Source organism: Rhinolophus sinicus, chromosome 13, assembly GCF_057876585.1.
Source record: "Rhinolophus sinicus isolate RSI-liver-muscle chromosome 13, RSI-T2T, whole genome shotgun sequence".
NCBI lineage: Eukaryota > Metazoa > Chordata > Mammalia > Chiroptera > Rhinolophidae > Rhinolophus > Rhinolophus sinicus.
The window spans coordinates 641,443-668,740 of record NC_142513.1 but is presented as its reverse complement, the minus strand read 5'-3'; the positions used below and the strand labels follow the sequence as shown (position 1 = coordinate 668,740).

Here is a 27,298-nt window from a genome sequence, read left to right as displayed (position 1 = left end):
GGGTTAAGCCTCCTGGCCAGCCTCCACCATGTTTGCCCCAGACCCTTGCCCAATGCACGGGACTGACCAGCAGACACGCTTCAAAGCCAAACCGCTGCCCAGCTTAGCTTTCCTTTCTGGAACTTACGAGCAGTGTGGTCTGTGTGTCCTCCCCCTTTGCCCATCCGCCTTTGCTGCCGCCTTGCTGAGCAGCCACCCCCAGCTAGGTGGCCCTGCCAACAGGCCTGCACACCCAGCTGCTGTAGCTCTGCTGGGACCCCTCGCCTGGGCAGGGGGGCGTGGAGGGGGTCAGAACAGGAGCTCCTGGGGCCACATCCCCACCTGCACGTGACGGGAGGGCGTGCACAGCCAGGAGACTGGCTGTTACGCCACCCCCAGAAGGCAGACAGGACTCTCTCAGCAAGGGGCCAGCGCCTGGCTCTGTCCTGCCCTGCCTCAGCTGTGACCTAGGACAGCCCCGACTGCTCGGTGGTCTGCGGGGCGGGGCCACGGGCATGCCGCTCACTGGGTGCAGGGAGTCTGGTGCAGGCACACAGATGAGGGTGGTGGGGTCCAGACAAGAACTCCGGAGACCTGACGGGCACGTGTGTGTGGTGTGAGGTGCATGTGTGTCCCGAGTGACCCTGACCTGTGTCCGGGGTCTGGTGGCTAGGCCGCACGCCCTCTGCTGGCCGCTTCATGGGTCTGCAGAGCCCTCTGGATGGGCACCCTGGGTGCCAGGACACCCCCAGTCCCAGCTCCAGTCGTCAGCACACCAGTGCCCAGTGTCTGATGGCAGGACACCTTGGGTCCGCAGGCTTGGGTGGCTCCTGGGCTACAGCACATCACGAGTCATGGAGCTCTTGTCCTGAGGCGCTCACGGTCAGGAGCACCGGCCGCCAGTGAGAAGCTGGACTCACAATGCTGTCCGCTGTCTGTCTGGATGGGGGGGCCAGGAGGGGCCCTCAAGAGACCTGGGGCAAAGTGGGCTCCTGGGCTGCAGTTTCCTCGCCCAGGCCTGCGACTCGGGCCCTCCCAGCAGTGTTCCCAGGCTTTGAGCTGGTGGACCAGGCAGCAGGGGTGAGGCAAGGCGGTCTGGGGAGAGGAGTGAGCCCCACGGAGTTGGGGACAGGCCAGCCCCTGATCTCTGCCCACTGACCCCTGCCAGTGTCTCGCAAACCTCACTTCAGCCTGAGGGCCCGCGCTGTCTGCCTACCTCCCCCAAAGCGCCTGTCTCCAGAGGCTGAACCCAGAGCAGCCCCCAGCCCTGCTGGGTTCCTGGCAGCCTCTGAGCTCACCCAGAGGTCAGGTCTTCCCACCCCTCAACTGCCTGGGCGGGGGCAGGGCCTGGTGGGTGCCTGGGTCCCAGGCTGGGCACCGCCTCCAAGCACGCGTTCCCAGCTGCCAGGTCGGTCAGGCAGTGGGGCCGTCCCCTTGGGGGCTGGGAGGGCACGGAAAGGGACCGAGCTTGCCTGACCGTGCAGACTAGGGAGCATTGTAGAGGCGTGGCCAGTAGAAAGGCGGCTTGGGCGGGCAGTGGGGGCCAGGGCTCTGGAGACTACTGCAGAGACCCAGCGGCTCAGGTTTGGGGACCTGACCCTGGTGGTGATGCTGGACGAGTGGGGAGGGAGTGCAGGCTGGTGTGGCCCCAGGGTCTAGGTGCTGGTCCAGACTGCCCCCCATGCCAGCCCCCAGTGCCCACTACCCACATTGTGGCATCCAGGGCCATATCCCTGCTCTGCCTTCCCCATGAGCCCCTTTGGGGCAGACCCTGTGGAGTGAGATGTTTGGCCAGTGCTGTACCCTCCCCGACATGGGATCCCCACCCTGCTGTGAGATGGGGTCCTTCACGCTGGGGCCTGTGTCCCCCCTCACTCTTAGAGGGACATCCTGTGAGAACAGCCAGGGGAGGGGAGGAGGCCGAGGGGTGGGCCAGGGGGTGGGCTGGGGCAGTGACGTCAGAGGGAAGGGGCCTTCACGAGCCCGGGCTTCCCTGTGGCCACAGCACGACCAGACCGGACCTGAGCACCCAGGGAGCACGGGACGCCACCCTCGGAGCAGGAGCAGGTTGGGGACTCACCTGTGGTCATAGGGGTGGGTGAGGAGGGCCAGCAGGGATCCGCCGAGCTCTGTGATCTGAGGGTGCCCTAGAGCTTTCAGAAATGGTGGGAGGAGCTGAGCTGGGGGGCCCAGGGCTCCTGTCTACAGCCATGATCCCGTGCCGCTGGAAGGGGCCCCACAAATGGGGACAGTTTCCTGGGGAGGGCTGCCCCCGGCGGGCTCCCCCAGGACCCCAAGCCCACCTCTGTGGGCCTCCCCCCCACTGCTGAGAGGCCACCCCTGAGAGGTTCTGCTCAAATTGGGGACCCAGTCCCACCCCGCCCACCTCAGCCCTGACAGCGTCCATCCCAGTCTGGTCCTAGTGAGAGTGAGTGGCGAGCAGCGGTCAGGGCCCGTGCTGCCCTGTGGAGACTGTCCTGAAGGCGGGATTGGGACTGAGGCTGTGACAGAGCCAGACGCGTCGGCGGGGGGGGGGGGGGCAGCAGGGCAACGGGTCTGCTCCCGGAAGCTCCTGCGGGCGCTGGCCCACAGTGGACAGGCCCCGGGGTCTCCACACCTGCACGTGTGGGTGTCCAACATGGGCTCAGCCCCCGCCCACGAGCGTGTGGATGGAGACACTGGCTTTGTGGTCAGGAGGGGCAGACAGACAGGGCTGGCTGAGCGGCCTCCCTTCCACAGGGCACGCACCATGAGTGCCCCCGTGCGCCCCCACCTGGGCATCTGCCTCTGGCTGTGGTTGGGTGTCATTCTGGGACGTGGCCAGGGACAAGGTAAGGACGTGGGGTGAGGGCTTCCCGGGAATCATGTCTCTGTCCGCCCCCTCCTGGCCCCCACAGCAGCCGCCTGGACCGAGCGGCCAGGGCAGAGGCCCCACTGGAGAACGAGCTTCCGCCTCCTGCTTCTGAGCCCCAGTGGCAGCAGCTCCCAGTAGGATGCCCACGCCCTGAATAGCTAGGACCAGACAGCCCCAGGGGTCGTCTGTGCTCCTCTGCCCAAAGCCTCGCTCCAGCTCTCGGCTTGACCTTTAGCCTTGCGACCTTTCACCTTGTCAGGGATGCGTCTGTGTTCTGGATTTTTTAAAAACAGATATTAGCCCTCTGTGCACTTAATTCTCTGTCGTTAATGTTTTGTTTTTAACTATTCCACGGATGCCTTTTCCACATAAAATTTTCACTCAGCACAAATCTGCAGTAAAAGTGAGGCCCCAGCACCAGGGCTTGGCTTCCAGCACCTCCCCAGGTTGTTTTAGGCACCTGCAGGGGTCACAGTTCACACCAGCTTCTGCCCCTAGCCCCCACATGTGGCGTCCATTCCCTGTCATGCCTTTTGGTGGTTGTGATTTGTCCAGTGAGGGGACGCTTCTGTCCGACTGCTGCCTGGTGGGCATTTTTGGCATTTCCCTTTCGGGGTGACGTTCATTGCGGTGTCATTTGTAACACCCCAAAAGGGACATGTCCTGGCTGAGCTTGTCCCAAAGAGAGCTGGGTGAGACCGACGCTGGGAGATGGTCTCTGTGTCCTGGGGACTCCGAGGCTCTAGTCACGCAGGGAGATGGCTTTGCCCCCAGCCATGTGTGTCCCTCGCATGTGCCAGCTCCCACTGGGTGACGTGAGGGCAAGAGGCCACATCGCATGATGGTTCTGACGCTGTTCTCTTGGATTACCGCTGAGGTCTCACGTTGGGTCTGAAGAATGCTTCTGCTTTGGGGGCGTCAGGCAGTGAGAGCAGCGGGTATCCCCAACCTGCTAACTGCTTTCTTATTTTGTGGCAGGTCTTCTGTTTGGTTTCACACCCAGGTTGGTGACTGCTGCCTGGGTGGGTCCCTTGGTCCCTGTGACTCTGACAGGACCACCCCAAGGTGGGACCAAGTCACGAAGTGACCCCCGGAAAGGCTGAGTTCAGAATTCACAGTCTGGGCTGCCCCTCACCGGGTCCCTGCAGGCCCTGGGCTGATCCTGGGGTTGCCTGGCCCATGTGTCAGGGCAGCCCTTCCCAAGACTGGCCCTGGGGAGGGGCTGCTCCTGGGGAGCCCCCAGCTGTCTTCACAGTGCCCTGCCTAGGCCTCCAACAGGGGTTCCCCAGAAGGCAGCCTGTCAGAGGCACAGTGACAGACAGAGGGCTCTTCATGAGCCAGAGCTGGGACCCCTGCTCACAAGTGGCCTTTCAGAGCCCCTCCCCCCCCAAACAGTCCTGCCTTTCAGCCTGACGCCCCAGGGGAGCAGCCGGCCCACCAGACACAGGCTCAGCTGCTTCCCTCTCTGAAGCCATCACTGTGTTTGCCCCGGGCACCCCAGCCCCGCCCTCTTCTGTGCACCCCAGCTCCCAGTGGGGCGTCCAGAAGAAGCCCATCTCTGTCCCGTTATCCAAAAATAGCTGCTTCCGCCATGGAGCTCCGGATGCTTCTCTGGAGGGCTAGACCATGCCCTAGGGCGCAGGCCCCCACTGCCCCCCAGGGGAACAGACCCCATGGGGCTGTGTGAACCCAGCTGTGACCTTGGCAGCTGAGGGACTCAGACTCGGGCTGGCGGGGCGGGTCCTGCCTGTCCCGGATGTTGGCCTGACCCTCACTAGGCCAGACTGGGGGGAGCAGGCCCTCTCCGGGAGCTACCAGGCGGCCCTGGCGCCTTGGATGGTCCCCTCCAGCCCTGGGTGGGGCCTCATTTCTCAAGGTCCTCCCAGGGGGCCATGGTCCCCTCTGAGCCCCCCGGTGGGGCCAAGGCCTCCGTACACGACTCTGGGTCAGTCCCCCTGGCCCCCAACAGCCAGCTAGGGTGGTTACTGGGGGGCAGTCCTGACCACCTGTTTCCCCAGCAAGCGGCCGCCTGAGGCTGGCCGTGCTGCCCGAGGACCGGCTGCAAATGAAATGGAGGGAGTCGGACGGGAGCGGCCTTGGCTACTTGGTACAGGTGAAGCCCATGGCAGGTAAGAGCCTCTGTGAGGATGGGCAGTGACGGTGCCCAGCTCCATGGCTGCTGTACCTGTGCCTGCACCTCAGCGTCCTCATGTCTGTGTGACTCTGTCCCCTCCAGGCCGTCTGCCCTGCCCTGTGGGTACAGCAGGAGAAGGGCTTGAATTTCCCACGGCTGGCTCCCCGGACCTTCTGGTGAAGCAGTGAATCCCCGTAGGGCTTAGGGCCCTCCCAGCAGCTGAGCGGGTTGGGGGTGGCATCTGCCACAGGGTGAACCCTGCAGTTACAAGACGGAGGCCGAGAGGGCCTGAAGGCCTAGCCCAGGCCGGCCACAGAGCGCTGCAGACGCCATCACACGCGAGTTGTGAAAACCGGAAGCAAAGCCCACAGACAGGAGTGTGTAATTGCAGGATGTGGGACAGGGGTGTGAACCTGAGCTCGCCCCCGGGGATGAAAAGGAGACCCCAGTCCTGTCCCCGGCCCCAGCACTCTCCACTCCCACGAATGACCCGCTTGACGTGGGCATAGCTTTCTGTTTCCATTAAGCTGAATTCATTTCCCTCATTTTTCAAGTCTTTTATATCTTTCCCAGTTTTACTGAGAAATAACGTAGGGCATGAGGATTTACTTTGTACATATTGTGGAATGATCACAGCAGGTTCGACTGACATCCATCATCTCTAAAGATACAACAGAAGAAAACAAGTTTTCCTTGTGCTGCAAACTCTCTTAACAACTTTCCTATGTATCCTACAGCTGTGGCAGCTGCCGTCACCATGTGGCACGTCACGTCCCTCACTCACTTGTCCTATAACTGGATGCTGTGCCTTTGGACCACCTTCCTCCAACTCCCCGTCCCCCACCCCACCCTCCGCCTCTGGAAATCACAAGTCCCGCCTCTTTTTCCAGGAGTTTTCTTTTGTTTGCTTTTTTAGGTTCCACATGTGAGTGAGCTCACACAGTATTTGTCTGTCTGACCTATTTCACTTAACATGATTCCTTCCGGGTCCTTCCACAGGGTCACCGATGGTAGGATTTCCTCGCTTTTTCTGGCGGAGTGGTACTGCATCACCCCACATTTTCCTTATCCATTTGTCTGTCCATGGGTGCCTAGGCTGCTTCCGTGTCTTGGCTGTTGTGAATCACGTTGCTGTGGACACAGGTGCAGGTGTCTCTGACACAGTGATTGAGTATCCTTCAGATAAGCACCCACAAGTGGAGTTGATTTTTTTGATCTACGTATCCTATCAGTTCCTGAGAAGCATTTAAATCCCAACTGTGGCTGTAGATGCGTTTTTCTCTGGCTGTCTTACCAATCTTTGCTTTAGACGTGCAGGCTCCAGAACGATTAAGTCTTCCCGGCACGCTGAGCCTTTCCGTAGCAGAGGGCCCCTTCCATCTCCCCATAGTGTTCCCACTCACACCACTGTCCATGCCACGGTGCCGGCCCGGGTACTGTTTGCACTAAGAATTTTCCCTTTCCCATCCATCCACTCCGCCTTCCTCCAGTCTTTCATTTGAGGTGCATCTTCTAAGGGGCGTAGAATTGGTATTGTTTTCCTCCAGTGTGTGACAATCTTTGCCTTTTAATTGAAACATTTGTTTCCATTTCCATTTAATTTCCATTACATTTAATTGCCGATATATTTGAATTTAAATCTACCATCTTCCTATTTTTTTGTTGTTGTTACATTTGTTGTACTTTTCTCTTTTCCTGCCATTCTTCGCTGTCTTGTTGGCTCTCAGCCTTCAGGCAGAGTCTTAAAAAATGTTCTGTCCGGGTTCCTAACCCTCGCAGCAGGAGGGGTGCCCATCGAGTCTGTGGTGTGGACGGTGGGCAGGCATCTGTACGCAGTGGTCGCAGGGACCACACAGCCATGAGCTCGCTTGTGATGTTTCACGCTTGACCTTTTAAAAATAACGAGCCTGCAAGAGTGCGTGGGGCACGTGGGATTCGGGCTTTGTTCTTGTGCCGCGGCTCGGCTGCATGACGTCAGCGTCCAGTGCGTGGCAGCGGGGCTGGTGTGGGCGCCCGGGCCGGGCAGTGTGCGTGCGGGTGTGAATCCCACCATCTGTGCTTGTCAATCACACATCTGCGCAGGCGGCTCAGGGTTCGGACAGACCTGGACCTGAGTAATTAGACAGTCCCTGAGTAGGCTCAGTTCCCGCTGCAAAGTGACATAACGGGTGGGTGAAAATTACACAGCTTGTTGCACGTGAAGGACCCAGATAGCTGCTGGGCGCGTATTGGGTGCTCAGTGAAAGGCAGCTGATAACCACACCCGTGACACCCATGACCTCACCCCCGCCTGCCTGTCCCACCCGCAGCCGCTGGGCCCTGGGTGAGGCGGTCACGGCCGGCTGTCCCTCCAGGGCTGGGAGCCCAGGTCCTTCCTCCTGTCTTACAGTTGAGGCTGGAGGGTCACCAAGCCCTTCCTGACATCTGACCGCCATCTGTCCGGTCTGTTCCAAGGACGTGTCCTCTGAGAACAGGGCAGCGTCCCTTGGAATCATTTGTTTTTAATACTTGAAAGCCGTCCCAAGCTGGGATTCCTGGAGTCACAGAGCAAGAGGCGTTTAGAGGCTGGCTGGCGTCACAGCGTCCAGCCCCTGGTGCCCAGGGCAGTCGGGGCCCGGTGCTTCCCATCGTCCTCGCTCACGTACCCTCAGGCGCCCCCAGGCTGTTGAGCTGGGTTCTCACTGGGAGAAGTCCCCCTGGGAGGCATTGGTAAAGGACGCAGAGGTACACTCTCACTTGATGTGCCAGGAGTACAGGGCCTCCCATCAGGTCCTACTGGGGAGCAAGGGGAGGGAAAGCTGAGGAGCCTGGGGGATTTCCAGCCCCTGACACACACGCACACACATGCACACACACAGACAGCCACCCACTTGGTGGCCTCGACAGCTCTCCCTAACCCCACCCAGGGGACTCGGAGCAGGAGGTGATGCTGACGACCAAGAGCCCCAAGGCCACGGTCGGAGGCCTGAGCCCCTCCAAAGGGTACACCCTGCAGATCTTCCAGCTCACTGGCTCAGGGAACGTCCTGCTGGCTCGGAGGGAGTTTGTGAGTAAGTCCCCGTTTTCCACATGGAATTCCAGCCTCTGGGGGGTGAGTGTGTGCGGAGGCTGGCGCTGAGCCCTGCTGGCACCTCTGGGCTGGGAGCCCTGCGCCGGAACTCTGCTCCCTCATGCAGCTGCCCACGAGGCTTGCTTAGAGCTCCTGCCAGCCCTGCCAGTCTCCCAGGGACTGGGGGAGCCCAGGGTGTGCCTTTGCAGGGGAGTTGTGCATTCAGGCCCCCCAGGGCCACCAAGCCTCTGCTCCCGCCCTGGGCAGTGGGGTCCTGACAGCCCCTTGCGTTTATCTACAGTTGAGGATTTGAAGAGTAACTCCATGAGCAGGAGCAGCCGGAGGCCACTGGGGGCAGCTCTGGGGCCCACACCCTCCCACGTGGGGAGCCCAGACCCTGAGCCCCCAGTCACCGTGGCCCCAAGCCAAGACCCGCCCAGTTTGGGTGAGTCAAAGTGGGATGAAAGTAAGTTGCTGGGGGGAGTGAGTAATTTTTAGCTTCCCACATCTTCTCTCCATGAGCAGAAAGTTCTTCCTCATATCTGACCTCATACTCTCTAGCTTTAACTGAAGCTTGCTGCCCACTCTCCTGGGTTCTCTCAAGCGCACTGGGGGCAGGTCATCCACGAGGGTGTACTTGAGGCCCCAGTGCCTGGTCCCACCATCCGACCCCTCTCAGGTGTCCCCCTGCCTGAGTGTGGCAGGTAAGAGGTGACACAGCTGTGACCTTCCCCAGGTGTGCCCAGCGAGGAGCAGCCTCCCCCCAGAGGCCCTGGCGGGAAGGCCCCTGCTCAGCCCAGCCCAGATCTGGAGAGGCAGAGCCACGCCAGGGCCTCCGTGGGAAGGAGAAGCCGGATAAAACGGCCAGGGCTCCAGGCTCTGCAGACTGCTGTGTGACCCGGCACAGGGCAGACAGCTGGGCGTGTTCTGCAGGCAGGGCTGTGCCCCCATCAGAAATGGGATGGCCCTGACTCTGTCTCTCCCATCAGACTTGGAATGGAAGGAGGTATCTGCCTCCTCAGACAAGCACAGCCCCTCTCATATGGGGTACTGGGGTCCAGGCCCCCCGCTGTCTCCCAGTGGACATGGGGTCTGCCAGGATGGTCTCCCAACAAAGCAGGGCCTTGAGGGCAGGGCTGTGCCTCCCCGATTAGACGGTGTCCCAATGCACTGCCCTCCCAGGAGCCTCAATGTGGGGTCTGACCCTGGCTCTGGGCTCACCCTGGCTCTGAAGCGCTGTCTGTGCAAAACTCAGGGAGCCTCAGACCCCAGGTCGGAGGTGGGGGAGGCGAGGTTTTGTCTCCCAAGAGCTCCTGGGTCCTCAGGACAAGCCGCCGTCCCAGAGCAGGCTGGTGGAGCTGTCCGCGGTGCTGACCACACCCATCTCAGTGGACTCAACCGTGGGCAACCTCTGCCTGCTGGGCCTGGGTGTTGGCTGGGCGGCCGGGAAGATGGCGAGGCCCCCATAGCAGCCCCCACATAGACAACGATGTCATGAACAGCCCTGCCAAGGTCACTGGAGGGCAGAGGCGCCCGAGCACCTGGGTGTCTCATTAGCTCTCTTTAGGGGGCTTGGAGGGGCTGAGCCGATGGACCAAAGTCCACATGGGGTTTTCTGACTGGTGAGACCTGAACGCCTCAGGAGTCCCTGCCCTCCACGATTCAGCTTCCTTCCTCACTTGAGGCCAGAGCCCTGTGGCCCCTCGCCCCCCACCAACCCCCCGGAAAGAGATCCTGGGGGCCTCGCCCACACCTCCCCTCCTTCCTCTCCCACCCAGCCGTCCCCCAGTTCCGCTGCATGCCCCCCACACCTGCGGACATGATCTTCCTGGTGGACGGGTCCTGGAGCATCGGCCACAGTCACTTCCAGCAGATCAAAGACTTCCTGGCCAGTGTCATCGAGCCCTTTGAAATCGGACCAGACAAAGTCCAAGTAGGTGGGTGCCAGTCCTGCCCTGCACCCCAGCCCTGGCGGGCCTCACAACTTACCAGCCCCCGCTCTGGGAGAAGTAGGGGAGCAATCAGAAGGAGAGCTGCACCAGGCGAGGCGGGGTGGGTGTCCCCACCTGGACTGATGGGATAGCTGGCTCCTGGGAGGGTGTTCTGGAGACTCCTGTGTGGACAGCGGGGCTTTGCACACACTGCCCTCCGCAGTGACCCCAGGCGGAGAGGCTGTGTGTGTCGGCCTCCCACTTGGCTCTCCAGCAGCCATGCTTGGCCCCCCTTCCCAGGCCTGACTCAGTACAGTGGAGACCCTCAGACTGAGTGGGACCTGAACGCCTTCGGCACCAAGGAGGAGGTGCTGGGCGCTGTGCAGAATCTTCACTACAAAGGGGGAAACACGTTCACAGGTCTGCCCCCCCACCCCGTGTCCCCACCCTTGGCTGTCTGCTCAGGTACTGGTCCTGAACGAAGCCCCTCGCTCCATCCTGCACATCAGCCTCCCTTTAAGCCCCTCCCAGATCTGCAGACGTGTGTGTAAACTAGGCCAAGTGGAGTGCTGGGTGGGGCCGAGCCCCATTCTCACCTTTGCAAACAGCAGATCACCCTTATTTGTCCTTGGCGAGAATGTGATTTGTGTGGGGCAGTCACTGAAAGGGAGTAGCTCTGAAGACAGAGCTTCTGGAAGGGGCAGCCAGGAGGTACAGGCATGGACTTACTGGAAGCAGCCCCTCCGGCACAGGGCACAGTCTCCTTCCTGTTCTCCCATTCTGGGTCTCCCTGCTCTCCCGGAGGCACCAGCTGCTCAAGCAGCAGGGTGTGGGGTGCTTTTCAGGGGAGGGGAGGAGGAGTGCCCGCCCTGCGAATGCCCCCAGCCTGGACAGGCCAGGACTGACAACAGCTGGCAGAGCACGTGGGCCAACGGGCTGGGCCAGTGGTGGCGGGTGAGCAGGGCACCGGGAAGGTGCGAGGAGGGGCGTTTGGGGCCACCTGCCCTTTATTCTCAATGCACCCAAGGCCTGGCCCTGACCCACGTGCTGCAAGAGAACCTGAAGCCCACAGCAGGTCCTCGTCCAGAGGCAGCCAAGGTGGTGATTCTAGTGACAGACGGCAAGTCTCAGGACGATGTCCACACTGCTGGCCGCGTCTTCAAGGACCTGAACGTCGACGTCTTTGCTGTGGGTGAGCAGCCCGGACCCCCACCGGGTGGGCTCCTGGCACAGGTGGGAGTGTGTGCCCCACCGTCATCCTGGGCTGGAGGTCTCGAGGCGTCTCTGAGCCTCTCAGCCCCGAGTCTGTGATGCGGGAGACCAGACTCTGCTCCGGGACCTGGTGACAGTGCACAAGTGAGGACCTGAGCACCCATGGGGGCTCGGCAAGTGGCCCCAGAGTCCCTCACTGGGGAATAGGCCCGTTTGCTGCATCGTCTGTAGACATCGCCGTTCCCAGCCCCCCAGGGCATGGCACAGCCTGGGAGGGGTCGTGGGGGGTCTGGCCCCACCTTTACACCAGTCCCAGCTGCCGTCTCTCACAGGGCCTTGCCAGGTGACCCCTTCTAGGGACCTGTGGGGTCTTGTATGTGGCTTGGGAAGGCCCCCAACCCACCAGGTGACGGGCAGGGTCCCAGTGGCCCGGCTGTACGGTGGAACAACAGAACAAGGGGCACCTCTCACCCCCATGCCCCGCGGGCAGGCGTGAAGAACGCCGATGAAGCCGAGCTGAGGCTCCTGGCATCCCAGCCGCTGGACATCACAGTCCACAACGTGCAGGACTTCCCCCAGCTCAGCACGCTGGCCGGCCTACTCAGCCGCCTCATCTGTCAGAAGGTCCAGGGCAGGAGGCTGCGTGGGGGCCCAGGTGAGCGGGCAGGTGGTGACCATGCTCACAGCCCCGCCAGCCCCATCTGGACACTCTGGGCAGAGGAACAGGGACTGGCTCCCTTAAGGAGCTCCCCGAACCCCCTCACTCCCCTATTCCCATGGCTCCTAGGGGGTCTGCAGCCCCCACCCGGGGAACACCTGTCCTTCCTGGAAGCAGCCGCCAGGGGAGGCAGGCGGAGCTGCTAATGCCAGCTGCCTGCTGGGGCCGTGGACCATGCACCTTTCCTCTCTCAGCTAAACCAGCCTCAGCCGCTCTGGCCCTGGACCCCCTCTCCACTCCCACCAGCCTGGTCCTGAGCCAGGTGACCTCCTCCAGCGTCCACCTGTCCTGGACTCCAGCCCCGCAGCCACCCCTCAAGTACCTGGTCGTTTGGCGGCCTTCTAGGGGTGGCGTCCCCAGGGAGGTGAGAAATGACCCTCTGCCTGCTCCCTGCAAAGTCACGGCTGGCATGAGGCCCTGCGTGATGAAGTCAGCGTGGGGGATGAGCAGAGGGGGCGGCCGTGCCAGAGAACGCAGGCCCACGGGCGCACCCAGGAGGCCGAGTGAGCAGGATGGAGCATGTAGGGATGTGCTTGCCCGCGATGGCTGCTTGGTGGCCAGGAGCTGCTCTGCTCCCGGAGCCAGGGACGAGCTGCACAGGGAGTGAGGACTGACCCCAGCCTCCCCGAGTTGGGCGTGTTTTCCTGCCCTGTACCCCACTGCCCACTCCACCAGGCTGCCATTCCAGGTGGTGGTGGAGGGACCCAGCTCGTCCACGGAGCTGCACAACCTGACCTCCAGCACAGAGTACCTGGTGTCCGTGTTCCCCGTGTACGAGGCAGGGGCGGCAGAGGGCCTGCGGGGCCTGGTGACAACAGGTGGGTGGGGGCGAGGTGGGCGGGGCTCAGGGTGGCGACTGCTGCCACCTGCAGACTCCTCTGGAGCCTGGCACCAGGAAGGGCCGTGCAGCGGGCAGTTATGGGTCTTATCCTGGGGTGTGGGCACCCTCCCCAACTTGCTGTGTAACCGAGGCTGACTCACTGGACCTCTCTGACCCTCAGTGTCCTCTTCTGAACAAAAATGACATCATTTGTGTCATTACCACAACCACAACTAGGACCCATTACTGACTTGCTGCTCACACATTTGTGGAGCAGCCCCAGCCCAGCCTGCTGCCCTGGGCTGCAGCCCCAGGGGCCTTGAGCCCCTCATGACAGCTTCATTATGACATGTCCTGAAAGTCACCATTTAAAGGGTACAGTTCTGTGGTTTGTTGTACAGTCACAGAGATTTGTACCCATCACCACACTCAACTTTAGAGCAATTTTGTCACCCTGAACAGAGACCCTGCACCCTTAGCTATCACGCCAATCCTCCCCCTCTCCAGCCTCTGGCACCCCCTAATCTGCTTCTGTCTCCAGGGGTTTGCAATTTCCGGAACTTTTATATAGATGGGACAACAAGTATGTGGCCTGTCATGTTTGGCTTTCCATGGGCCCTTTGCCCATGGAGGCCATGACCCTCACACCCTTGAACAGAAACCCACAGGGTGGCTGTGTTTCCCCAGACACTTGGCTGTGAGTCAGACACTTGGCCCAGGGCGACTTTGGGGCAGAGACTTAGACTTGTGCATGGGGCACGGCCCCAGGAGCTGTTCTCCTGCCTGCGTCCCCACAGGAGATCCTCTGTCTCCTGGTCCGTGGTATGATCTCTACTGTGCTGTCCCCCCTCTTCCAGCACCCCTGCCTCCACCCCAGGCACTCACCCTGGCCGCAGTGACACCCAGAACTGTCCGCCTCACCTGGCAGCCTTCGGCGGGAGCCACCCAGTACCTGGTGCGGTGTGCACCTGCCGCCCCCAAGGGGGAGGAGGAGGACAGAGAGGTGCGTGGCAGACAGGTGGAGGAGGGAGCCGGCAGGCGGGGCGGGGAGGGTGGCGGGCAGGAGCCAGGTGAGTGCCTGTCCTCACAGGTGCGGGTGAGGCTGCCAGAGGTCGTACTGGACGGCCTGGAACCCGCCCGGGACTACAACCTCTGGGTGCAGAGTCTGAGGGGAGCAGAGGCCAGTGAGGCCCGGGGCGTCCGTGCCAGGACCCGTGAGTGCCCCCCCAACAGGCTGCTGCCCACCCATGGGCAGAGGTGGCAGCCCGGTTCCCCAAGCCTTCCGTGGGGTGGGAGACCCCAAACCCCGTCTGGCAGCCCCCTCGGCCCTGGCCACCGCCCATCCTTCCCCCACACACTGCGGGAGGGGTGGCACCGGGTCCATGAGGTCTTGCTCGGCTCCGCAGCACCCCCGGCCCCCCCCAGACACCTGGCCTTCTCGGATGTGAGCCATGACTCGGCCCGTGTGTCCTGGGAGGGCACCCCAAGGCCTGTGCGCCTGTTCAGGGTCAGCTATGTGTCCAGCGAGGGCGGCCACTTGGGGCAGGTGAGAACAGGCCATGTTCTGTGGGGCCACGGCGGGGGGACCCAGCCTGCAGGGGGGCTGAAGTGTCCACAGGGTGACTGGCGCCCTCACCCCCACTCACAGCCTGGTGCAGGGGAAGCCCAGCAGCACTGACACCGCAACTCTTGGGGGGCCCGTCTGATGGGAGTGGGAGGAGACAGATAGGAAGTGGAGCCCTAAAATTACCAGGAAGGTCAGCCCTGTGGAGGCTGAGAGGCAGAAATGCAGCTGATTGGGCTGTTTGACACGGGTGGGCAGGGCCCCAGGAGGCCCCGCCCCAGTGTGAGGTCCCACACCTGCCCCCATTCTGGGTGAGGTCCTGGGCCTGGACCTCTATCTGGGCAAGAGCTGCCCCCTCTCCGACTTGGGGGGTCGGCTCCAGGCCCTGCCTGTGTCCCCACCCGCTTTGCAGACGGAAGCTCCTGGGAACGCCACCTCAGCCACTCTGGGCCCCCTGTCCTCCTCCACCACGTACACCGTCCGTGTCACCTGCCTGTACCCCGGGGGCAGCTCTTCCACGATGACTGGGCGCCTGACCACACGTGAGTGGGCAGTGGTCAGGCCGGGCTGTATCCCTCTGCCCTCGTGGACGGTTCAAATCAACACGTATGCTTAGGTTTCTGCTGTGTGCAGCCCTGAGCCAGGTGGCGACAGGTACATGGACAGGTGAGGTGGTGAGGTGCAGGGCCCTTGAGGGCAGGACACAGCGGCCCCGGCTGTTGAGCAGAGGTGGGGCTGGACCACCTTCAGGAACCAGGCCCGCACTGGGAAAAGGGGACATGTGGCCATGGCAGCCATGTGAGGACTGGGGCCTGCCTGGCCCCCAAGTGTGACCTGTGCCAGCAAAACCTCCTTAAGGAGCACCTGAGGGGGTTTCCAATGGATCACCTGAAGGGCTTCCCTGGGGCAGTCATCACTGATCCAGGCCCTGCCACCCCAGCCTCAGTGTCCCTCTTCCGTCTTCCAGGGAAAGTCCCCAGCCCGAGCCAGCTGTCGGTGACAGAGCTCCCTGGGGACGAGGTCCGGCTGGAGTGGGCGGCTGCAGCGGCCTCTGGTGTGCTCGTCTACCAGATCAAGTGGACACCGCTGGGAGACGGGAAGGCCCATGAGGTGTGGGGTGGGGAGAGAAGACCCCCTCCCACGCCCAGCTCCCTGGGCTCCCCCCGCAGTGCTGCATCACGGAGCACCTGCCACCTGTGGCCTGGGAGCCGACCCCGGCCTGTGGACACTTGGCCCCCCCTGTCCGCAGATCTCCATCCCGGGGAACCTGGGCACGGCCGTCCTGCCCGTGGGGAGGCATTCGGAGTACGAGATCACCATCCTTGCCTACTACAGGGATGGGGCCCGCAGCGACCCCGTGTCCCTCCGCTACACCCCCCGTACGTGACCCTCAGCTGCATGGGCAGGAGCAGCCCCGGCTCCCCCACCTCCATGAGCTCGGGACCCTGAACTCCCAGAATCACTGACAGGCGGTTGCACGAGTCCCTGACCCTCTGGCCTGACGACTGGGTTCTTGGGGTCTCCCTGAGCCCTCCAGGCAGGTGTCCCTGGGTGGCTGAGGGTCCAAGTCACCTGGTGTAACAGTGCTCAAGGTGGTCTTGGAGCTGACCTGGTCTGTGCTGAGGCTGCAGGACAGCGGGCGTCATGCGGGGGGTGGGCAGGAGTAGTTGGGGAGGTGAGGATGGTGGGGGGCATGGCAGGGTGGGTACAGAGCTCAGTGGGGGTCTGCCTGTCTTCTGGCCCCGCCCTTGCTGAGCCCCTCCCCCTGTGCTCAGTCAGCAGGAGCCCGCCCTCTAACTTAGCCCTGGCCTCCGAGTCACCCAGCAGCCTGCGGGTCAGCTGGACACCCCCGAATGGCCGTGTCCTCCATTACCGGCTCACCTACGCACTGGCCTCGGGCTCAGGACCCGAGAAATCGGTGGGTCTTGGCGGAGCTGGGAGCCATCGCCCCTTGTGGGCCCCTGGGTCCTGGTGGCAGTGGGGGTCATGGCCCACCTGCTTGTTGAGGGTGCCAGCTCTTCTGTGGTGGCACACACAGACAAAAAGGAGCTGAGTTGCCTAAGAGATCAGAGGCTCTCAGGAGGGGTGGCTCAGGTGACATGGCCCTCCAGGTCACCGTTCCAGGACCCACGAGCCACGTGACACTCCCCGACCTGATGGCAGCCACCAAATACAGGGTCCTGGTCTCAGCAGTCTATGGAGCAGGGGAGAGCACGGCAGTGTCTGCCACGGGCCGGACAGGTGAGCAGGCATGACAGCCCGGACCCTGCCAGGCCCCCAGGCGCCCACACCTGTAGGACCACTCTGCTGGGTCCTGCCAGCTGGACGTGCACCCTGCCACTCCCCGTACGGCCCAGCGCTGCAGAGCTGAGCAGAAGGGCAGTGGAGCTTCCATGTGGAGGTGGAACCATCTAACAGGCTGGTGTGGCCAGGCCTGCAGAAGCCCAGACCTGGGGACGGCCATCCTTCTCCTCTGTCTGCGTCTGGGAGGTCAGGGCACTTGTCTAGCCTGTCAGAGCAGCCCCTGGACAGGGCGGACAGGCAGGGGGCACACACAGGAGATGACTTAAGAGAGGCCCCAGGCCCGTGGCTGTGGCAGCAGTCGTCCCTGGGTCCCGTCCCCCCAGGCTGGACCCCGGCTGGAAGGGACCTGCTGTCTCTGCTTGTCTGTGCTGGTTTCGTGGACAGTGGCACATGGGAGCACAAAGCCCTCTGAGGCCAGCCTGCCCACCTCTGCTTTCCTGTGTCCCCTCCATGGGATTATCTAGTTCTGGCTTGGATGCCTCGGGGTGGGGACCTCACTACGCATGAACAGCTGTGAAGGCACAGCCCCCTTCCCATTGGAGGGCCCTGTGGGTCCCAGGGTCTGCCTTTGCTCACCCACAAACACTTCCGAACGCCTGCTGTGCGCCTGGCGGGGGAGCAAGCCAGCACAGCCAGGCCCATCGGCATGCCCACCATGCAGCCTCTCCCTGGCCCTGCCATTTGGGGCACGTCGGTGGCTGGTACCCTCTCGGGGTTCAGTACACAGTGGGAGCACCTCGGCTGGTTGCTATTTTCTGGGGGTTGGGAGTGAGAGCTCTGAGATGGCAGGACACCATCCTGTCCCTTCCTCATCCCTGAGGCGTGGGGACCATAGGCCGGAGGTCCTGCGAGGGGGCGCGTACGGCAGTGCAGCTCCAAGCCACTCTAGGACCACAGGGCAGATAGCTGCCCAGGAGGAGGCTGAGGCCCTGTCCACTGACCGCCCCCTCCCTGTCGTCTCTCAGCAGCCTGCCCGGCCCTCCACCCAGACGGCTCCCTCGCAGGTGGGTCCTGGCCTGTGTGGCAGCTGCTCTCCCTCCCAGCCCCCCTGCCCCCACCCAGTTCCTCCTCCTCTCGGGTCCTCGTGGGGAAGGGTGGGGTGGCCTGGGACTGGTCACTGGGACATCAGAGGGTGTTTAGACAGGCAGGGCTCACACCTTCACAGGAGGGTCCCTCCAGGTTGACTGGTGCCTTTAGTGCTGATTCACAGTCCAACTTACTGAGGCTTGTCCAAATTCACTTGTCCAAGGTCACGGTCAGGGTGTGGTGGGCAGAGGCAAAGCAGGGGCCCTGTCCAGACTCCGTGAACCTCTGCTGACCGAGCGCTGGGCGGGAAGAGGGCCTGCCTGGGGTCACTCAGTGTCTTTAGTGCTTTGTGAGTCTGAGACCCTCCCCAGAGAGGGCTGACATGTGGGTGCCAGCTGTGGGGTTGCAGGGAGGGTCGTCCACCCTGATGGCTGAGTCTCCCGGGGTCTCAGACCACAAAGAGTGCAGAGCCCACCCGTGGCTGGGCAGTGGGGACGGGCCAGGCTGCTCACTCCTGCCTGCGCCCGCCCTGGGTGCTGAGCACCCAGTGAAGTGAGATTTCATGCTTACTTTGTGCCATTAACGTTGGAGAAGTCGCAGGTGTTGAGTCGACCAAGGCTGGGCAGGTGGTGGGACCAGCCACTGGGCACCCATGACTCTGCTGGGCAGAGGGTCAGACTCAGAGTCACAGGAGGCTGAGGGCTGTGGGCAGCGGAGGGGGTGGGGCGATGCCAGGTCAGGACAGAGGGAAAGGGCCACCTGGGGGTGCAGTGTGGCCGGAGGGGTCTCGGGGTGCCAGGTAGACTCTGAGCTCCCAACTGCCACCCACCCGAGTGCCGCAATTGGCCCTGTGCCTCTTTATTTTCACCCTCTCCCCATCTCTGTGTGTCCAGTCCCTGTGCGTCCCCATCTCTATCCTAAGCCCTTGGCCTTGGGCGTCTGCTCTCCGCTCCTCCTGCTCTCTGCCGCTCACCCTGACACCTGGTTTTCTCTCTCTTTGCCACCTGCCCGACCCTCCCTCACCTCTTGTCCCTGTCTGTCTCGTCCAGGCTTTGACTTGATGGCCGCCTTTGGCCTAGTGCAGGAAGAGTATGCCTCCATCCGTGGCGTGGCCATGGAGCCCTCGGCATTTGGCCCGACCAGAACCTTCACCCTGTTCAAGGACGCTCAGCTGACGCGCAGGACCAGGTGGGGCAGGGGATGGGCTGGCACACGGGCGTGGACACTGGCTGTGGTGGGGTGGTCTCTGGCCCCGCCTCGGAGGCAGAGGGCTCGGTGCCACACCCTCGGAGCTCTCACTGAGCCCCTCACAGCCCTGGGACGCAGTTCTGTCCCTTACACCGCGTGTTACTCATGGGGAAACTGAGGCAGGGGAGCCCCAACTCAGCCCCATTGGCCCCTACTCGGCAGTCCCGTGGGTCTGGGCTCTGGGGAATGGCCATGACCTCCAGGCCTGTGGCCGCCCCACCTCTGCCCCACAGTGACATCCACCCAGCCGCCCTCCCCCCGGAGCACACGGTGGTGTTCCTGACGCGCCTGCTCCCCGACACACCCCGCGAGGCCTTTGCGCTGTGGCAGATGACAGCTGAGGACTTCCGGCCCATGCTGGGCGTCCTGCTGGATGGTCAGTTGGAGGGAGGTCGGGTGCAGGGCCCAGCTTGCCCCTCGAAGCCTCGCAGGCTGTGGGTCCTGAGCAAGTCCCCCTCCAGGCCTGGCTGAGGCGCGACCCCCACGGCTCTGCACACCCTGGCTGGGCGTGGCAGGGTCTCACAGTTGCCTCACTCGCCCCTGTAGCCAGCAGAAAGTCCCTGACCTACTTCAGCCACGACCCCAGGGCGGCCTTACAGGAAGTGACCTTCGACCTGCCCGAAGTGAGGAAGATATTCTTTGGGAGCTTCCACAAGGTCCTGGAAAGTTCCGGAAGGACTGACACACACGTCTCCCCCTGCCTAAGATCCTGCCCTGCTCTTAGATCTGCCTATCTCCCCCTGCCTAAGATCTGCTCCAACTTCTGGAACAGACCCCCTTGGGCTCTGCAGGACTTGCGTACCTGCCTCCCCACAGCAGGCTGCTCGGCACCAGGGGTCCCCCCAGAACTCCAGAACTTTCCTGACAGTTATCTCTGCCCCTATGGTCCCCTCTGCTTCAGATGCCCCATCTTAATTTCAATTGAGAGCATCTCAGCTCTGCTCTCTGGTCTCGCAAATCCTGGGACAGGCTCGCGTCAGTGTCATGTGGCCGATGTACAGAGGGAAACTGAGGCCCACGGAAGGGTTCCCACGGGGCTTAGGGGTGGGATCAGGCAGCAGGTGATGGGCACTTCCCCCCCACCTGGCCGGAGCTGCGGGGGAACCTCCATGGTGTCTCGCAGGTGCATGTGGCCGTGGGCCACTCCAAGGTCCAGCTCTATGTGGACTGCCGGAAGGTGGCTGAGAGGCCCATCGGGGAGACCAGCAGCCCACCCTCCACTGGCTTCGTCACACTGGGGAGGCTGGCCAAGGCCCGGGGGCCCCGGAGCAGCTCAGCCACGGTGAGCCTCGGTTTTGTGCTGCCTGGCCAGTCGGGGGCCAGTGGACTGCCCGCCTTCCCCCTCCCAAGCTGAATCCCACTGACCTTGCCCCACCCCCCCACCCCCCGTGCTCTGTAGTTCCAGCTCCAGATGCTACAGATCATGTGCAGTGACACCTGGGCAGAGGAGGACAGGTGCTGCGAGCTCCCTGGGTCGGTAGGTGCTGAGTGCCCACCAAGGGCCATAAAATCTGAGGGTAGACAGGCCAGCCAGGCTGTCACAGTGCTGGGAGAAATCAGGCAGGCTTCCTGGAGGAGGCACTGTCCTACAGGCCCTGGGGGCAAGGCAGGGTGGAGTGGCCAGGAAGTCCCCAGCTGCAGGGTGGCTGAAGCCTCAAACTCGGGGGCCCCTGGTCTGTGACAGCCCCGTGTACCCACGCTGGGCTTGGCCATGCTGAGGGCGTGCTTGGTAGTGAGAGGGGGTGTCCTGCCCTGGGGCTTGTGCTGGACAGCCTGAGGGTCAGCCCCCAAGATCAGGTCCCCATCTATCACCCCCAGCCTCCCAGGTCTGAGTTTGGGGGTTCTCTGGACCAAGATGTCTATGGCTACACTGAGCTCTAGGGTCAGACAGGAGCCAGGGTGAAGGTCCACTTGATGAGCAGGGTCTCCCTTCTTCCAGAAGGAAGGAGAGACCTGCCCTGCCTTGCCTTCTGCCTGCCCGTGTTCCTGGCAGACCCCTGGGCCCCCTGGGCCCCAGGGACCTCCGGTGAGTCCAGCATCCCTTCCGCGGGTGACCAGGTTCTCCTGGCAACATCTCGCTGCCACTGGCAGACGAGAGTGGCCCCTCCCATGTCCCTACATGGGAGCTGGGTCCCAGCAGCTGTCCCCAGGCCTGCTGCACACACACTTCACTAGTCCCCTCATTGCCACATCCACTTCTCCTGGCAAGCTCCCCACACCCACTCCCTCTCCAGAGCCGACCCTCTCTGCTGAGAATTAGTATGGCCCATCTTTCCTGGTGGGGGTGGGGGCCCAGGCCCAGCAGGTCTGCAGCACCAAGGGGCAGGCCTAGCCCCTCTGCCCACAAGCGAGGCTCCAGGGCTGTAGTGGGAAGGGGTTTGTGAGCACTGCTCGGCCGTGCACAGACCTCACCTGACTGAGGCCACCTGAACCCCAGTCTGCATCGTGACCAGCGACCAGCAGCTGTAGGGTGGAAGGGTGGACCAGGGGCCCTCACCCAGAAGCCCCTTCCCCTTCTCCACCCCAAGGCAGGGCCTGGCGTCCAGGGCAAGGCTGGGGCCATGTGCACCCCACCTCAGGTGGGCCGTGGGGGACTCAGCCTTGCTTGTACACACAGGGCCTCCCCGGGAGGAATGGAGCCCCCGGACAGCAGGGCTTTCCTGGGCCCAGGGTGAGTCATGGGGGGTCCTGGATCCTACCTCCCAGGGGAGAGCCCCTGGCACATTCACAGGAACACAGGAGTGGGCACCAAGCAGCCTAATCCTGGGGGGGGAGGCTCCCCAACTGGGAACGAGGTGCCCTCCCCATGAGAGGCCAGGTCCCCACCACCCACCCCGAGCATCTAGAGTGGTCACTGGTCTTGGCAATGTGACAGATAAAGATGCGCTGTCATTTGCGTCCCTCCAAGCAGCAACTGCAGCCTTTGGAATTTGCTGGGATTTTCTGGTGGGACATGTGTCCTTTGGCCCTTCTCCACCAGCTTATCTTTCTTCCTGATTCTTGGGAGCGCTCTGTATTTTATGGAAATGAGCCGCTTTTCTGTGATCTGAGCCAAAGAGACTTACCATTTTGTTGTCTTTTGACCTTGTTTATGGCCTTTGTTTCGTCAGCTATATGGGTCTGTCTCCTGTAGCCTCTGCCTTCCTGTCATTTTCTGAAAGGTCTTCCTCGGCCTGAGGGCATACATCCTCCCCAAGTTGCTTCTAGTAAATCCAGTACCTTTAAACATTTCAGTGTCGATTCACCTAAATTTGTTTTAAGGTATGAGCGAGGGGTCCACTTCCTGCTCTCAGGGTCACTGCCATGTTGCCTGCACTTTTATCGAATGGCTCTTCCCTGTCCCTGTCACACCCGAGCTGTCAGACTCTCGTTCCAACACTTAGACCTACACCAGGCAGACTGCGCGCGCAGCTGGTGTCCGCTCCGCCATTACCTCCCCGAGCCCTCGGACCTCTGTATTATGTTTGTGCCCCCTTTCTTACTCAGTTATCCTGTTTGCAATAGTTTTTTTATTCTCAGGCGGTTTTCTTGGACTTTCCTGGTTTAAATGTACATCAGAAACCTGCTCGGCCTCTTTCTGACTTCGATGCTTGTTTCTGTATCTCGCGCCCTGAGTGTGAACACGCAGAACTTTGTCCAAGGACAGCAGGGGGAGCGGACGGACTCCTCCCGGGCTTTTGGATTTTCACATTTACAAGCGAGAATTTTATAGTTTTCTTCATGGAGTTTGGCACGTTGATATGCTTGATTCACAAAAAATATTTCAAAGCATTTTTTCCCTGCAATCTGTTTAAATGGCGTTGGTGTCATTTGTCCTTAGAGGTTTGGTAGAAGGTTCCAGTGAGGTCTGATCTGGTGTTTGGGGTGTTCTCGCTCACCAGCTCTGTGACCTGGAGAAGCGGCCTCGGCCCCGCAGCGGGACCCCCACCCAGGGTGGGCAGTGGCGGTAAAAACCCCTCTGAGGGCCTGGTCTGGATATCACAGGCAGAAGGGCCTGGAAGACAGGATCAGGGGAGGGGCTGCAGGAGGGGCCGGGTGCCTTCTCAGCCCTTCCCTTGCCTGTGCTCCAGGGACAGCCTGGGCCACCTGGACAGACAGGACCTGAGGGGCCCGGAGGTCAGCAGGGCTCACCAGGGACCCAGGGCCGAGCCGTCCAGGGACCCGTGGTAGGTGCTGCCTCCCCTCCCCTCCTCCTTGCTGACCCTCTTGCCCTCGGCCCCTCTCTGTCCTCCCCGCTGCCCAGTCTCTATTTCCCCTCCAGGGGCCTCCAGGCGTCAAAGGAGAGAAGGGGGACCATGGACTCCCAGGCCTACAGGTAAGGAGGGGGTCAGACCACACTCGGTGTGCCCAGGAGGGTCTCAGGGACACCACCTGCTCTGCTAGGTCATACGTGGCCCCAGCCTGGCTAGTGCCTCTGTTCTCTTCCAGGGCCACCCCGGCCACCAGGGCGCCCCTGGGAAGGTTGGCCTCCAGGGACCAAAGGTGGGAGAGAAGCCCACCGGGGAGGGTCTCGCGATGGATGCTGTGGGGTGGGGTTTCCTCCGCTGCCCCCACCTCATCCTACCCCCACTGGTGGCCTGGCTGGGGGGAGGGAAGCATCAGCCCGCACATGGTGGGGGGCAGGGGGCAGGCCCTCAGCTTGGCGGGCAGCACGCACAGGCATGGGAGGGGTGTGTGGGGTGTGAGCCCTAGCCCCAACCCACCTTCCTTTGCCCTCAGGGAATGAGAGGCCTGGAGGGCACTGCTGGCCTGCCCGGACCCCCTGGCCCCAGGGTAGGCACCACCTCCCCCATGATCCCTCACCCCACCCACCCCGCCCACACGCCCTGAGCTTCCTTGGGGCTGAACTGAGAGCGGTCACCCCATGAGCGGGAGTCCTCAGTCTCCTGGCTGGCGCCTTCCCGGTCCCTGTGGGCATGTGAGTGTCCTTTGTCCCCGAGGGAGGGGAAGGCCACCCTGGTGAGCAGCTTGCTCACCCCCACCGGGCAGGGTGGCGTGGAAATGCAGCATTAGTGCAGCCCCAGTCACGCCTGCACCCCGACTCCACACGGCAGGAGGGCATCTGGGCCTGACTGTGAATGAGCGTGACCCCAGGCCCTTCTCCCTCTGCCTGGGAGGCTGGTGCACCCTCCTTCTCTACGAAGCACCTTCCTGCTGGGGGCCCATGCTGAGTGGGGATCCGGGCAGGCAGCCCAGACCCTGCTGGGATCTCCCTGCGTGGTCCTCTGCTGGGTGCCAGGGAGCCCAGCTGCCCCTTCCATAGGAGCCCACCCTCTGGAGGGCCCAGAACACAGCCAGGGGGCATTAGTGCAGGGTTGTGCCATCAGGCAGGGGTGGGCAGGGTCTGTCCAGGCTGCTAGATGAGCACAGTAGGTCCTGGCCGATCTACGAGGTGGGAGGAACAGGCCTACGGAGGCTGGGGGCAAACGGAAGGGTCTGGTCTGGGTGTAGGACAGTGGTCCAGGATGGGGTCAGGGCTGGAGGAAGGAGGGGCCAGACTCGTTGGGGGCTGCATCAAGCCCTGACCTCTGCATCTTGGCAGGGCTTCCAGGGCATGGCAGGGGCCCGGGGGACCAGCGGGGAGCAAGGACCCCCAGGGGCTGTGGGGCCCACGGTAAGTCCCTTCCCCAGCCTGACCGACAGTGTGGGGCGACAGACGTGTGCAAACTCGCCCTGGATGCTCAGGGATTTCCTGCAGCCAGCACGTCTGTAAGATGAGGCCTGTGCACACAGAGCAGGGGTGTGGGGTTTGCCTGAAGCAGCCAGAGCTGCAGCTGCCCCTGCCAGGCCCTAGACAGATGGCTGGGGGCAGCTAATGGGGGGTGAGGGGTCCAGCGGGTTCCCAGGAGCTGGGGAGGTGGAGGCAGGAGGGGCAGGGGCTGAGCTTGCTCTGTACCGGCCTGGCTGGCTCAGGCCAGGGCGCCTGGCTGTGGGCTGGGGTCTAATTTCCTCGGGGTTCTTCCCCATCCAAGAGGCAGGTCTTTTGCCCACTGGCGACTCCTGTGGCCAACCTTTCAGGGATGATGAATTCTGTCCATTCTCTGGGGTCCTGCATACCTGGCTGCCCTCCTGCCAGATGGACGGGACCCCCAGGCTGCCAGGCAGTCAGGACAGTGAGGGAAGCAGGCGGGGTGGCTGGTGGGCATGCGCAGGGCCCCGGCTTCTCCCTGCTTTGGGTTTACTTTTCTCTGCTGACCTGATTTTTCCTTTTCCTCCCCCTCAGGGGCTGCCAGGGCCCAAGGGGGAACGAGGAGAGAAGGTGAGTGCACAGGGTTGGAGGGCTGGGCGCTTCCTGCAGGGTATGAGGGTGGTGCCAGCCCCCGTGCCCCTGGGCCGGGCGGTCACCGCACAAGGCCACGTGGCCCGTCTTCCCTCGCAGGGCGAGCCACAGTCCCTGGCCACCATCTACCAGCTCGTGAGCCAGGCCTGTGAGTCTGCCATCCAGAGTGAGTGGCCCAGCCTCCTCGTGAGGCCCCCATGCTGTCCCCGCACTCAGCCTCTCATGACCATGTGCCACAGAGCTGGGGGAGGTAAGGGGCCTTCCCACCCACCCTCCCTGCTGATTTCCTCCCTCTGTCCACCCACCCCTCTCAGCACACATGCTGAAGTTCGACTCCTTTCTCCACGAGAGCACCAGGCCCCCCAGGCCCATCTTGGAGGCCCCCAGGCCCCCTGGTGTGAGCAGTGAGATCCAGCTTCCTGGAGAAGGGGGACATGGTGGCCCCCGCCCTGAAGACAGAGGTACTGGCTTCCTTGGGGAGGGTCTGGAGTGACAATGTCTCCCCTCTGTGGACCACAGCAGCCCCCCCACCAGGCCACCTGGCTGTGGGAACACAGCGCCTCAGAGGTTTATCACTGTAGAGCTGGAAGCTGCTGGCTTCCGGTGCGACCTCAAAACGGCCCTTCCCCCATCTCCCTGAAGCTTGAGCTGAGGGCACCTCCCCACCCTCCCATCTTCCCCTCATGCTCCTCCCCTCTCTCCTTGCCTGGGACACACAGGAGGCTCGGTCCAGTGACCTTGTCGTCGTGTCCATCTGACCCAGCTGCTCAGATGCTGAGATAATTAGGGGAGATGGGAAGGAGCTAGTGGGGTGAAAGGGCTGGGGGTGGGGGACAGCCCTGCACCATGTGTGAGGGAGGGGAGCAACTCCTGCCTTGCTCCCTGCTATGCATTCCTGGGTGCAGGGGAGGGCCCCGCCTAGGGGAACCCCCTGCCCGCCCCGCCCATCAGTCCCCCAGATTGTGCCTTTGGGATCAGCACCCCTCTTCGCACCACCTGTCCAGACAAGGCTGGCAGGTGTTGTCCTCCCAATGCCTCCCCCACTGGGCCCTGCCTCCCTCCCACTAAACCTCAGCCACCGAGCCGACCATAGGTGCCTACTGAGGGCTCAGGGACCCACGTCCCCTTGGCCAGCACAGGGGCGCCGAGAAAGGCCGTGTTGCCTCCTGCACCCTCGTCCTAGCGCACCCCCCTCCCTCTCAGGTGAGCCTGGCGCCCTCAGTCAGGTGGGCAGCCCTGGGCCACAGGGGAACCAGCCTCCGGGACCCCCTGGAGGAGCAGGTGAGCCCCACCTGTGGGAGGGGCAGCCGGGGTGGGGGGTGCAGCGAGGACCGAGGACCAACTGTGCAGGTGTGAGCAGCGGGGTGTGTGGGGGCCCAGCCAGACTTGGGTGGGTATGGAAAGCCCCCTAATGGGAGCCCAGGGGGGTCCTGGTCTGGGGTTAGCATGCAGGCGGTGGGGCAGCCCACACTGGAGCACGGCCGAGCAGAAGCCAGGCAGGGGCAGTGGGAGTGGCGCTGGGGAGTCTGTTCAAGCTGAGGGCGCACGCCTCTGCCCCGCTGGACTCACCAGACACTGGGGCTGGATGCATGGCGCTGGGCGGGCTGACCGGTGTCAGCCGGCAGCCGCCTCCCCCAGACCTGCCCGCCTTGTCCGGCCAGGACATTCTCCGTGCTGCCCCGAGTGACCTGCACTTCGCACTGGAGTCCCCAGACACTGAGCTGTGGACGGAGGAGCCTGGAGACAGTGTGGGGAGGAGCGGGAGGTAGCAGAGGGGACAGGCCTGGGAGCCCTGCCTCTGCTGTTTCCATGTTCACATAAACCCGAGTGCTGTGCTCCTCAAGCAAGGTGGCCTCTCGTTACTGGGGGAGGGCGTGTGCTGGGGCCAGCGTGCACCCCTGTCACGTGGGGTCGAGACTCCTCACCCCGTCTCAGAGAGAAGCCTCCGTCCTTCTGTAGCCTCAAGGAACCCGCAACGGTCTCCCTGTTACCTTGAGGCTCACCCCTCCTTCCCCCAGCTCCGGACCCCGCAGAGCTCAGGCCAGGGGTCCTTGGCCTCAGCTGCATTTTGAGTCACGCTCAGACTCCGATGTGACCGTGTGGACCAGCCTGTGCATCAGCATCTGAGCATCCTCGGCTCACACCCCAACCTCCACCCAGCAGCCTCCCCTTGGCCAGG

General features: G+C 62.8%; 1 protein-coding gene across 8 annotated transcripts; it reads left to right on the top strand.

Annotated features, from left to right (window-relative positions):
- Window positions 1–1,960: 1,960 nt before the first annotated feature.
- Window positions 1,961–26,962, top strand: COL20A1 (collagen type XX alpha 1 chain). Of its 8 annotated transcripts, none has more exons than XM_074317208.2 (37): window positions 1,961–2,046; window positions 2,719–2,810; window positions 4,852–4,962; window positions 7,874–8,017; window positions 8,318–8,461; window positions 9,795–9,953; window positions 10,248–10,367; window positions 10,975–11,139; window positions 11,650–11,814; window positions 12,072–12,241; window positions 12,566–12,695; window positions 13,555–13,700; window positions 13,788–13,911; window positions 14,104–14,243; window positions 14,674–14,803; window positions 15,229–15,371; window positions 15,511–15,640; window positions 16,037–16,179; window positions 16,373–16,502; window positions 17,534–17,569; window positions 18,641–18,779; window positions 19,073–19,215; window positions 19,386–19,495; window positions 19,963–20,121; window positions 20,239–20,316; window positions 20,779–20,865; window positions 21,457–21,510; window positions 22,910–23,005; window positions 23,101–23,154; window positions 23,268–23,321; window positions 23,559–23,612; window positions 24,382–24,453; window positions 25,063–25,098; window positions 25,219–25,285; window positions 25,434–25,580; window positions 26,323–26,400; window positions 26,781–26,962. In XM_074317208.2, the coding sequence occupies exons 2-37, from the start codon at window positions 2,729–2,731 to the stop codon at window positions 26,804–26,806; spliced, it is 3,966 nt and encodes a 1,321-aa protein (XP_074173309.2). In that variant the 5' UTR covers window positions 1,961–2,046; window positions 2,719–2,728; the 3' UTR covers window positions 26,807–26,962. The 8 variants fall into 8 exon arrangements, with proteins under 8 accessions (XP_074173309.2, XP_074173307.2, XP_074173304.2 ...); XM_074317206.2 differs by having other exon boundaries at window positions 17,531–17,569; XM_074317203.2 differs by having other exon boundaries at window positions 13,788–14,243.
- The last annotated feature ends 336 nt before the right edge of the window (window positions 26,963–27,298 follow it).

Excerpts from the sequence above, each read along its gene's own strand:
- COL20A1 (XM_074317205.2), top strand. The coding sequence starts at position 2,618 with ATGGGCTCAGCCCCCGCCCACGAGCGTGTGGATGGAGACACTGGCTTT. Across the intron at positions 12,242-12,565 it reads GGGGTGGCGTCCCCAGGGAG|GTGGTGGTGGAGGGACCCAG; the intron begins GTGAGAAATGAC and ends CTGCCATTCCAG. Across the intron at positions 23,613-24,381 it reads CCGGACCCCCTGGCCCCAGG|GGCTTCCAGGGCATGGCAGG; the intron begins GTAGGCACCACC and ends GCATCTTGGCAG.